The sequence below is a fragment of the Lathyrus oleraceus genome, chromosome 6, assembly GCF_024323335.1.
Source record: "Lathyrus oleraceus cultivar Zhongwan6 chromosome 6, CAAS_Psat_ZW6_1.0, whole genome shotgun sequence".
Taxonomy (NCBI): Eukaryota; Viridiplantae; Streptophyta; class Magnoliopsida; order Fabales; family Fabaceae; genus Lathyrus; species Lathyrus oleraceus.
The window spans coordinates 7,573,939-7,584,948 of NC_066584.1; the positions used below are offsets into that span (position 1 = coordinate 7,573,939).

The 11,010-nt window shown below is 32.9% G+C and overlaps 2 protein-coding genes across 2 annotated transcripts; both read left to right on the top strand.

Annotated features, from left to right (window-relative positions):
• Positions 1-3,404: 3,404 nt before the first annotated feature.
• Positions 3,405-6,220, top strand: LOC127092097 (F-box/FBD/LRR-repeat protein At1g13570). The gene is made up of 5 exons (XM_051030899.1): positions 3,405-3,560; positions 3,818-3,866; positions 4,105-4,947; positions 5,106-5,261; positions 5,850-6,220. Exons 2-5 carry the CDS (start codon positions 3,864-3,866, stop codon positions 6,117-6,119), a joined length of 1,272 nt encoding a protein of 423 aa, XP_050886856.1. The 5' UTR covers positions 3,405-3,560; positions 3,818-3,863; the 3' UTR covers positions 6,120-6,220.
• Positions 6,221-7,247: 1,027 nt separating this feature from the next.
• Positions 7,248-10,761, top strand: LOC127092096 (protein DETOXIFICATION 33). The gene is made up of 9 exons (XM_051030898.1): positions 7,248-7,694; positions 7,866-8,061; positions 8,587-8,932; positions 9,189-9,275; positions 9,480-9,536; positions 9,634-9,872; positions 9,962-10,080; positions 10,264-10,350; positions 10,558-10,761. The coding sequence occupies exons 1-9, from the start codon at positions 7,422-7,424 to the stop codon at positions 10,615-10,617; spliced, it is 1,464 nt and encodes a 487-aa protein (XP_050886855.1). The 5' UTR covers positions 7,248-7,421; the 3' UTR covers positions 10,618-10,761.
• Positions 10,762-11,010: the final 249 nt, after the last annotated feature.

The following is an 11,010-nucleotide window of genomic DNA, read 5'->3' on the forward strand; positions in this document are numbered from 1 at the left end:
TACAATCTAAATATGTCATACAAATATCCATAATTAATACGACATGCAAGCAATCGTGCTTTTAACCAAAGATTGAATAAATCAAACTAAACATGAGTCAAGATTAATTCGAAATACTAAATCTTAAAAGAAATCTAATGGACTTTTGAAAATGCAAATGGATAAGGACTATTCATATATCTATGCAAGGCTCTTTTATTTTATTTTAATTTTTTATAGAGAAAAATAAATAAATAAATAAAATAAAGGGTTAAAAAACAAAAATACATCTATTTCTATTTTATTTAATAAAAAAAAGATTTGATCTTTTATTTTATTTTATTTTTATTTTTAAATATTTATTCTCCTTTTAAAAAAATAGACTATTTGGTATAAAAATAAAAATAAAAATAAATCAGTTTTTTTTTATAAACAAATACAACAAAAAATGAAATTGGCCTTGGGGTTGCCAATAGGAATGGGCATGGGGTGTAAAAAATAATTTAATTTGGGCCCATTCAAAACCCAATACTAACCCTATAAAACAAAAAGAGAATGAAAAAAACAAAAAAAACATTGAAACGTTGGTGCTGCACTAGTGTAGCTATAGCTAATATTTGGCCATTTTCAAAATTCAAAACAAACAACAGGCGCCGCGTGTATTGATTCGGGTGGTCTCTCTCACACTCAACGCCCATCAATTGGTTTAAATAGCAATGAAATTAGGATTACTGCTTATTTTTATTCCAAAAGTTTCCTTTGATGTCTTATGGATGATAAGATGAATTTAAAACAAACAACACCAATAAAATTCAAACAAACCAATCAAAATAAAACTAAAATAAAAAAAAATTAATTCTATTTAGTATTTCTAAATATTTTGGTAAAAAAAAGAGTTAAAAATAACAAAAATTAAACACAAAAGTGTTTGAAAAATTAAATTAAATTAATCAAAATGATCAGTATGAAATAAATCTCTCGAAAACATACATGTTTTGATCAAATTTTGAAATAAAAAATGACGGGTTAAAAGATTCAGATTGTTTAAAATGCGATTGAAAAGGTAATCGAAAAATAAAACGAACACATCAGGTTAAACTGCGTGAACAGTAGATTAATAATACTGACGTCTGCAAGCCCGATCTTTAAAATTTCCGCCCACTAAATGCACATACATTTGAGAATCAGTTTGACCGGTTTGTATGTAGATCCGAAAATTTATTTTGGATGAATTTTAAGCATTATGCGAGGTGAAATGTATGTTATGCTATGTAGATGCCATGATGAATGTGTCGATTTATTGAATGAGGGGCAAAATTGAGATATTACAGTTGCCCCTATTTAAGTATCTTCAACTAGAGAATATGAAGAATGTTAATCTTCATATGATTGTGACGGGAGATAGTTAAATACTAAAGGACCCAAATTTTATCCCTGAATGAAATGATATGAGATGTTATGAATGCATGAAAGACTTTTTTAATTTATTTGGTTTGCTAAAGATATGATGCGGTATGAGATGGACCCTAGTAGGATGCTTTATAATTGATGATAAGCAGAAGATGGACATGTGGGGAATGATGGAGATATGTGGTAGCAGTGATCCACAAGAGAATGACAAAGTCAATGAGGGTGAAGACTCATTGGGGACAACAAATTGCTGGAGAAAAGAATTTCCAGAATGTCAGACGGTATTGGACTTCCTTACCCTATTTCTCTTTCCCTTGCGTTTTATTGATATTTTCCCTTTCCTTCAAGATTAAATAATGTTCTATGTCGACTCTATTGTATCTTTGACATGCGCTCTGGTATTTTTTTCACGACGCGATAAAGGCTTTATGTATTGCCAATATCTAAACTAACGCATACATCTGTTAGGTAAGTATAATACATTTGTGCCATTCAATTTCAAGCAACACATATACATACATATATCATCAAATGGACGGTGTTGTCTATGATCCTCAAAAGGGCGCCAAATGACATCAGTAGGTGTCAATACGTCCAACATATGCCTAACCTTATCAACCTTTTATGTGTCTTACTTGTAAACCAATTTCAACGCCCTATGAAGTGGATTACTGCTACCAACAATCTTAGCCGAACCTCTTTTGTCAACAATTGAAAAATACTCATGAATTCAACAATCGTACACATCATGAATATTATCAATTAAAATAATTATAATAAATAAAGATAAGTCAATATAAAATTAAAATAAAATATTTGTATCTGTATCAGAGATGCATATCCGTTAAGCTGCTTGCACGTAAAAAAGGAAGCATCTCCTAAATATTTGTATAGCGTGACAAGTGCAGCTGCCCTGAGCTATATCTACCACATCCTTCCAAGTCCCTAAATAGTGATAAATACTTTACCTCTACAAGAGTAAAAGTCTTGTCGGCAAAAATGATGCAACCTACCAACAAAAATATATAGGCTCTAGCAGCACAACAAAATCTACTATCAGCTCGCTGATGCACAAATACCTCATTCAACTAATTCAGTCAAGTCCCTAAATAGTGATAAATATTTTGCCTCTACAAGACTAAAAGTCTTGTCGACAAAAATGATGTAACCTGCCAACAACAACCTACCAACAACATAGAGTCAAATCTACTATCATCTCGCTAACGCATAAATACATCCTTCAATCAATCCAACTTATAATAAGCTTTCCTACAATTATCGTCTTCTTCAGTTGTCTCTTCCAAGGAAACACTCAACAAATCAATAGCAAGAGTAATGACATTAACATCAACGAAACCTCATGTAGGATTCTAGAACTCACCCCTACACGATAAATAAAAAAGACAAGAAACATCGTCTAATGTAATGGTCATCTCGACAAATGGCATATGAAAGAACGATGTTTTTCGATGTCATCTATCTATAAATATTGATACTAAACTCTAATCTATCATTGACAAATTGGTTCTCTACAAAGAGGATAAACTAAAGTCGAGTGTGACTATCTAATGTTCCTCTCCATCCCGAGGTTGTCGTCATTCACCTCTTCGTTGAATAACTTCCTCGTTTCGGGCTTTTCTGCGCGCCACTAAAAATAGAAGGAAATCAATAAAAAATAAAAATAAAAACCGAATAACCTTGAACCAAGTTCTTCGATAGAAAATATTAAGAATAGGATAACATAGTTCCGAGTTATTCGGTTAGCAAAAATGTGAATTAGAGAACCACATGTCAAATTATTTGGTATGTAAAATTTTTCATATCTAAACAAAAAAACTTACCTATAAGAATTCCAATATATTAAAAGAGTAAACCAAATATCATCTTTACTTCGAGTTGTTCGATTTGGCTTTGAATCCAATTTCTTGGGCTTGTATTTTTCAATTTGTAATTGTCTTTGCTCTTCATATAATAAAATAGTGAAAATGTGAAATTTTTTAAAGTCTAGATATTTTTAAGGGTATTTTGGTCCAAACTCATTATTTCATTATTTTTGTAGAGATAGCTATAAACGATGTGGTTATGAGGTATAATTTTCGGAAAAGAATGTCCATTCTTCTCTCTTCCCTCAACAGTTCGGTGTTCGCATTTGCTGCTACCATCAAATCTAGGTATGAAAAAAAGCTTCAATCCTCTTTGCATTTGCTGCTATCTTCACACGATCTCAATCCTTTTTCGTTCAATTTCCACTTCAACTCTTAAATTATTGTAATTCAATTTCAATTCAGATAATCACTTCCACTCCTTTGAATTTTCTTGATCATTCGATTTCTTCGTCAATATTATGCATCCTTTATTTTTCACTTGTTAGTTATTTTCACTCTTTACTATTTAATCATCTTTTTTTCTTCTGTTTTGTTTCTTGTAGGAATCGCTCTGATTTACCTCGCTGGAACTACTCGGTATCTTAAAAAATGGTAATTTCTGTTTTTCATTTCTTGAAATTTTTCTCTAAAAGTACCTAAATTGTGATTTTAGATAAACAATCATTGTAATTATACCATTTTGTAATTTGGATTAAGAGGTTTAGTTAATTTTGCTGCTTTTGTTTAATCCAGTTATATTAGCTTGTGTTTTCATATTTTCGGTCTGAAGTTATATAGTAACCTAGCTTGTTATCTGATTCCTGGATCTTTTGTTTGATTTTATCTAAAGAGAAGGGAGCAATCTCAGTCTCTTTGTGTAACAGATGTTGAGCCCGATATATTAAGTGGCTTACCGGGTCTTATAATAGACCAGATTCTCTCGCATTTGCCAATTAAGGAAGCAGTGAGAACAAGTATTCTATCTACCAAATGGAGGTACAAATGGGCCACGCTTCCGAATCTTGTGTTCGATAGTCAATGTTTGTCTGAAGGTTCAGATGACCTTTTAGTTATCAAGAACAAGCTTTCAAGAATTATTGATCATGTACTTTTACTCCATTCTGGGCCAATCAAAAAGTTCAAGCTATCGCATCGCGAGCTCGTTGGTGTGACTGATATCGATAGGTGGGCTCTTCACTTAGCTAGAAGGCCTGTTAACGAGTTTGTGCTGGAAATCTGGAAAGGGCAACGTTATAAGATACCTTCGTGTTTATTTTCTTGTCAAGGTTTACATCATTTAGAATTATTTAACTGTTGGATTAAACCGCCATCAACATTTAAAGGCTTTAGGAACTTGAAGAGTCTTGATCTGCAACATGTTACATTGGCTCAAGATGCTTTTGAAAACTTGATATCCAGTTGCCCTTTGCTTGAACGATTGACGCTAATGAACTTCGATGGTTTTAACAATCTTAATATTCATGCCCCAAATCTTCAGTTTTTTGACATTGGGGGTAAATTTGAGGATATTAGCTTTGAGAAGACTTCTCAATTATCTGTGGTATCCATTGGTCTGTATGTGAACTTCGAAAGCAATCAAAGTAGATTGCATGGACGCTCTAGCAATTTAGTCGAATTTTTAATCCATTTACCTCATATTCAGAGGCTGGAGATTCAAAGCTATTTTTTGAAGGTATAATTATCAGCTCAGCGCATTACTTGTTCTTTTTCCGTTTTTTCCTCTCTAGATATAAAATGCACCGCAGCCACATGTATGCAACTCTTAATCTGGAAATATTAATAACATTTTACACTGATGTAAGCCATTGGTCTGTTTTCTTTCTGTTGCAGTATTTGGCTCTGGGGGTTGTTCCAGTAAAGCTTCCCGCCCCTTGCACTCATCTAAGTTTTCTTTCCTTACGCATAAACTTCAATGATTCAAAGGAAATTTCAGCTGCTCTTTGCTTGTTGAGAAGCTCACCTAATCTACGAGAACTAGAAATATTGGTGAGTACTCTTATTCTTGATTTGAGTTTTTTCGCTGATTTGTGATTTTACACTGTTTTTTTTTGCCTGCATACTTAAAATTAAAAATTGTACCTTGCTACTTCTTTCTTCCATTTTCATTTTCAAAATTGTTGTTATATAGACTCATTGAAGCCAATGATGATTAACTGTTATAGCAAGTGCCGTCTGAAAGCAAAATCATTTATATGGTGCCTGATGCACACTTTTCACAATAGCAGACTGAGGCTTCATTAAAAAATACAATTCACTGGCTCTCTTTTGTTTTCAGTATTATTATTTGCTGAAATTCATGTGGGTCTCACTCGATGATTTATGTGAGTCTGATTTCTTATTTGGGGACTCTTTCTCAAAGTGTCTCAACCCACTCGAACTTCAACCAATAATATAATAGTTTTGGAAGAGGGTATTAGAGGCCGTGTTGATAGCACTCCTCAAGTTATTAATCTCTAGAACTAGATTTTTCAAAGTTGTTTTGCTTTGAGAATTTGAACAGTGTCTGTCATGCTCTGGATTCTAGTCTTTTGAGTTTCTAAGACTTCTACACCTGTTTGTTACGAATGCTTGTAGGCACGGCCTGAGGAGCAGTCTGTTGCACATTTTTGGGAAGATGTCTATTTGGATTGGCCAGTCATGCGAGTGCAACATGTGAGAATAGATGGCATCTGTGGCATCAAACCTGAATTAGACTTCATCAGCTTTCTACTTTCATATTCTCCCGTGCTAGAAAGGATGGCTGTGAAACCTGCTTTAAACGTCGGACCAGAGTTGGTGAAAGAACTATTGCGATTCAGGAGAGCCTCGGGACGAGCTGAAGTTATTTATCTGGACTCTGTATGATGGTTTTTTTATTCCTCAGAAAATTCTCCTGTATATGTGGGGATTATCCCCCTCATTATGTAACTTTGCATTTGATTATTGCGTGTTTTCTTCCTCTCTCACTTTGATTACCTCTTATCTTTTACTTTCTTACTTTCCGAACTTGCCTTCAAGAAATATAGATCAAGTATATTTTAGAACTTTGTTTGAATGGATGAAATGGAGTCTAATGAGATTGAATAGAATAATTTATTTTAAATTTAGAACTATAAAAGTATAATTGGAGTCCCTAACTAATCTACCATTTGAGTGACACTCATGTAAACAGTTCATGAAATCTATATTAATAGCCCCTCAAAATTCCTTAAAAGAAACTAAACTTTACACCATTTGTACATAGGTCAAAGAGATGCTCTGATTTTTTTTTGGTACCCCTATGCGGAAATTTGGATACACCACTATACTAAAAAATTGTTTCATTTGTAGTCTGATAAATAAAATTCTTCAATTTTAAGGATACAAAATAAAAATAATTTTAACTTTTATCAGATAATTATCAACAAAAATATTCCTATAATAAATTAAAACAAACATAAATAATTTTAAAAAAATAAATTTATTCCGTGCATGAGACAGAATAAATTGTATGAAAAGCATGTTTCTATGTTTCTTAAAGAAGTGAGTAGAGTAACATTTTAGTCCCAAGTCCCAACCATCAACTAATTTTGAGTTGAAAGACTTTCTGGTGCAGCCACCAGTGTCCTATCTCGTGCCAACCCCCATTGAATTCTCCAAATACCCTGCTACGTTTATCCAATATCAACCATTCATTCAATTCTATATATTTATTTATGCCAAAACTATCCTTATTAATTGAGTCAACCCAAACTTGTTTGTACTACAATAATCAATATATTAAGAACCAAACTAACCTTAATTTACACTATAATCAATTACTAGGGACAAGTTCTAGCACATGTATGTCACACTAGTATCCAAACTTACCTAAATTGAAAGTACTATACCCTACTATTATTTTAAATAAAAAAAGAGCCTAAGTAGATTAGATACTATACTAATAATAATAGTTACACTTAATCATTTTCATATTTTTCAGGAATTACTCACTTTACTCACCAACCACCTACCTTTCCTCACCAACCATTGCATTTTAGCTAGACCAAATTTCTGTCATTTTGCATGTAACCAACTAACTATATAACTATATAACATAAGCTAGAGTAACATAACTCAAACATTCACACTTCTATTTCAAATTTAGAAATATTTAGCACCAAAATATAGTGTGATCTAAAATTAACCATGCCTATTGACACTCCTCTACTAGATAACAATGACAACTCTTCTTCTAGTGTTGTTGATCATGAAGAAGACAAGCCATTGAAACTTGTTCACAAAGTTGGCGTGGAATCGAAGAAGCTATGGCTAATTGCCGCTCCTGCAATCTTGACTGCTTTATCTCAGTTCTCAATTGGTGCACTCACTCAAACATTTGTTGGTCATGTTGGTGAGCTTGAACTTGCTGCTTTTTCGGTCGAAAACTCTGTCATTGCTGGATTTGCCTTCGGTTTCTTGGTACACAAACTTTCATCTTCACTTTATTATTATACTACTCTTTTTTCTTTTTACAAAAACACCGTCGGCGAAAATTTCACACACTGAGCAATGCAAATTGCGTATTCGAACACGCGTCTCTCATATTGTTGTATAGAATAATTGATTTATAAACTTTTTTGTTGGCAATAGTTAGGAATGGGAAGTGCATTGGAGACACTATGTGGACAAGCATTTGGTGCTGGTCATATAAGACTGTTGGGAGTTTACATGCAAAGATCATGGATTATCTTGTTGGCTACTGCCCTTTTGATGTTACCATTTTATATTTGGGCACCAACACTCTTGAAGCTCGTTGGGCAGGCTGATGACGTAGCAGATGCATCTGGTTAGTTCCTTCAGTTCATATCATCTAAATCTTTTTTTTCGGTCGAAATTGAGTATCTTCTACGTTCAACTGTATAGACTAATCCCTCGAGTCGGAGAGGACCACAATGGGTGACAAAGCTCTCCCTCAAAAGAATTTAACACTCTTTCTCCTTTCTTTTTATAAATATGCTACTTAGTCACGACTCAAGCCTCAAACACGTCAACCACTAGGAAATTTGAACAGTTATATATGAGTCAAATCTCTTATATATTATTCATCTCGAGTCCGACGTTTTCAAAAGTCTAATTTTTATAAGTTAGCCTACTTAAAAATCTAATAGGTCTAAAAGACTAATATGACCTATTTAGTTAAATTTTATCGTATGTCTGACGTACATCAGGTCGTACGACTCCTATCAGACGACCTGATTTATTTTCACTTCTCTACGGAATATGTTAATTTTTCGTATGTCTAAGTAACACAATTGAGGCTAGAATCATTAACATCAATATATATTTATTACATCTATTTTTCTTTTTGTAGGCCATTTCGCTCTGTTGATGATACCACAACTATTTGCATACGCATTGAACTTTCCAATCCAAAAGTTCTTACAATCACAAAGCAAAGTGTTTGTGATGCTATGGATATCAGTAGGTGTTTTGGTTTTCCATGTAATTTTCAGCTGGCTTCTAATCTTGAAACTTGAATGGGGCTTAGTTGGAGCTGCAATTGCTCTTAACTCATCATGGTGGCTCATTGTCATTGGTCAACTCTTGTACATTTTCATCACCAAATCAGATGGTGCTTGGAATGGATTCTCATGGCTCGCATTCGCAGATTTGTTTAGTTTTGTCAAACTTTCTATTGCTTCCGCCGTTATGTTATGGTATATTTCTCTCAACCTTCATTTTCATCTCAACTTAACTAATATCGGATTAAATAAGTTCTTAGTTCCTATAAATATGGTATCCTTCGTTTTTAGTCCTTCTATGCTCTGTCAAGTGCAACGATCAACGACGATCAAATTTGACAATTTTCTCGAGGGACTAAAAACAAAAAAGTTTAAATATTTGTAGAGATTAACAAAAAAAATAAACTTATCGAATATTTGATGGAAATGAACTCTTAAAATGTTTTGGCAGCTTGGAGTTTTGGTACCTGATGGTACTTGTGCTGGTAGCAGGGCATTTGAGAAACCCTATAGTACCTTTGGATGCCATATCTATTTGGTAAGAAGTTCTTTCTATATCTTTTTCTTCTTTTCAATAAAAGACTTCAATTTTTTTCAATATATTTTGCTCGCGCTCAATATTATTAAACTTTGTGCAGATAACTTAAATGGTGACCTGAATGAGTAAACTCTCATACGAATAATATCGTATAAGATGTTTATATAGGAAGAACATGACCAATATATGTTTCCATTTTTGCAGTATGAACATAAATGGTTGGGATATGATGATCGCGCTAGGGTTTAACACCGCAATAAGGTGATCATCAGTTCTGTTCTCGTATTTTATTTTATTTTTACAAATTTTACTTCTTTAAAGTGAATACTAATTAACTTTAAGTTTAATTTATGAACAGTGTGAGAATATCAAATGAACTCGGAGCAGGTGATTTTCGGGCTGCAAAATTCTCAGTGATAGTGGTTTCGCTGACATCGATATTCATCGGTGTTGTTGCATTGGTCATAGTATTGACAACAAGAGATTATTTTCCTCAATTATTTACCTCAAGTGATGATGTTGCTAAACAGACAACTAAACTTGCTGCATTGCTTGGTGTCACTGTTCTTCTAAACAGCCTTCAACCAATCTTGTCTGGTTAGTAACATAAAATTTGAAACATAATCAAATGGTGTTAAATAAATGTTGAATTTTTTATGTTTATGCATTTTATGTTATTGTTTTAGGTGTTGCTGTTGGAGCTGGTTGGCAATCTCTTGTAGCATACATCAATCTTGGATGTTATTATGCTGTTGGATTACCAGCCGGGATATTGTTAGGGTTCACATTTGGTTTAGGAGCCGAGGTAATGTCTAATATGCAGATGTCTGAGTTCGAATGTGTGATTTATCGCTTTATTAGAAGAGACTCATTTAATAATTAATAATATGATTAACTGATTGTTAATTATGACTATTTTTTGTAATTTTCTATTATATTATAATTCTTTGTTCTTACTCGTTTTATATATCTTTGATCGTTTTTTTAGGGTATTTGGTCCGGTTTGATCGGAGGCATAGTCATGCAAACCATAATCCTCATAATCGTCACTTCAGTAACCAATTGGAAAAAAGAGGTAACTGCGATTCGTTTTTTAATTGACAAATTTATCTTTAAGAGGGAGAAAAAAACACGAATAAACAATTGAAATTAGTACATAGCGGCCAACATAACATGAGATAATAATACGAAGAAGAAAAATCAAATTTGAAATTTTTCTTTTTTTTCTTCAATTAAGTAACTTGTTTTTTAAAATTTAATTTTATCTCTTTGAATTTCACAGGCTGATGAAGCAGAAAGTCGTGTGAAGAAGTGGGGAGGAACAACTTCATATGAGAATTGAATTCTATGAAGCAGAAGATTAAATTTAGTTTTTTATTTCTCTAGAAAATGTTTCATCTATCTTATGTACTTGTTGTTTTTGTTCAATCACAATGATGTTGTCTTTTATTATTAAAAAAATGTTTAATTGTACTTTTTTAGTCAATTTGTTTTATCATGTAGCAAAATAATTATATTCTTTAAAAGAAAAATTGAACGATTTGATTCCTTTAGTATCACACTTGTTGCAATTTCGGTTTGAGCCTATATATTTGATCACAAAAAGTGTTGTGACAAGTTTTTAGATGACATGTCTTAAAATGAGTTCAACCTTGTGAGAACCTTAGTCTGAATCTGTAAAGCCAATGAGGTTGAGGTATGAATTCTGCTTGAACAATAGTCCTAATGCAAGTGC

Excerpts from the sequence above, each read along its gene's own strand:
- LOC127092097 (XM_051030899.1), top strand. Across the intron at positions 4,948-5,105 it reads TTCAAAGCTATTTTTTGAAG|TATTTGGCTCTGGGGGTTGT; the intron begins GTATAATTATCA and ends TTTCTGTTGCAG. Across the intron at positions 5,262-5,849 it reads TACGAGAACTAGAAATATTG|GCACGGCCTGAGGAGCAGTC; the intron begins GTGAGTACTCTT and ends GAATGCTTGTAG.
- LOC127092096 (XM_051030898.1), top strand. The coding sequence starts at position 7,422 with ATGCCTATTGACACTCCTCTACTAGATAACAATGACAACTCTTCTTCT. Across the intron at positions 8,062-8,586 it reads TGACGTAGCAGATGCATCTG|GCCATTTCGCTCTGTTGATG; the intron begins GTTAGTTCCTTC and ends TTCTTTTTGTAG. Across the intron at positions 9,276-9,479 it reads TTGGATGCCATATCTATTTG|TATGAACATAAATGGTTGGG; the intron begins GTAAGAAGTTCT and ends CCATTTTTGCAG.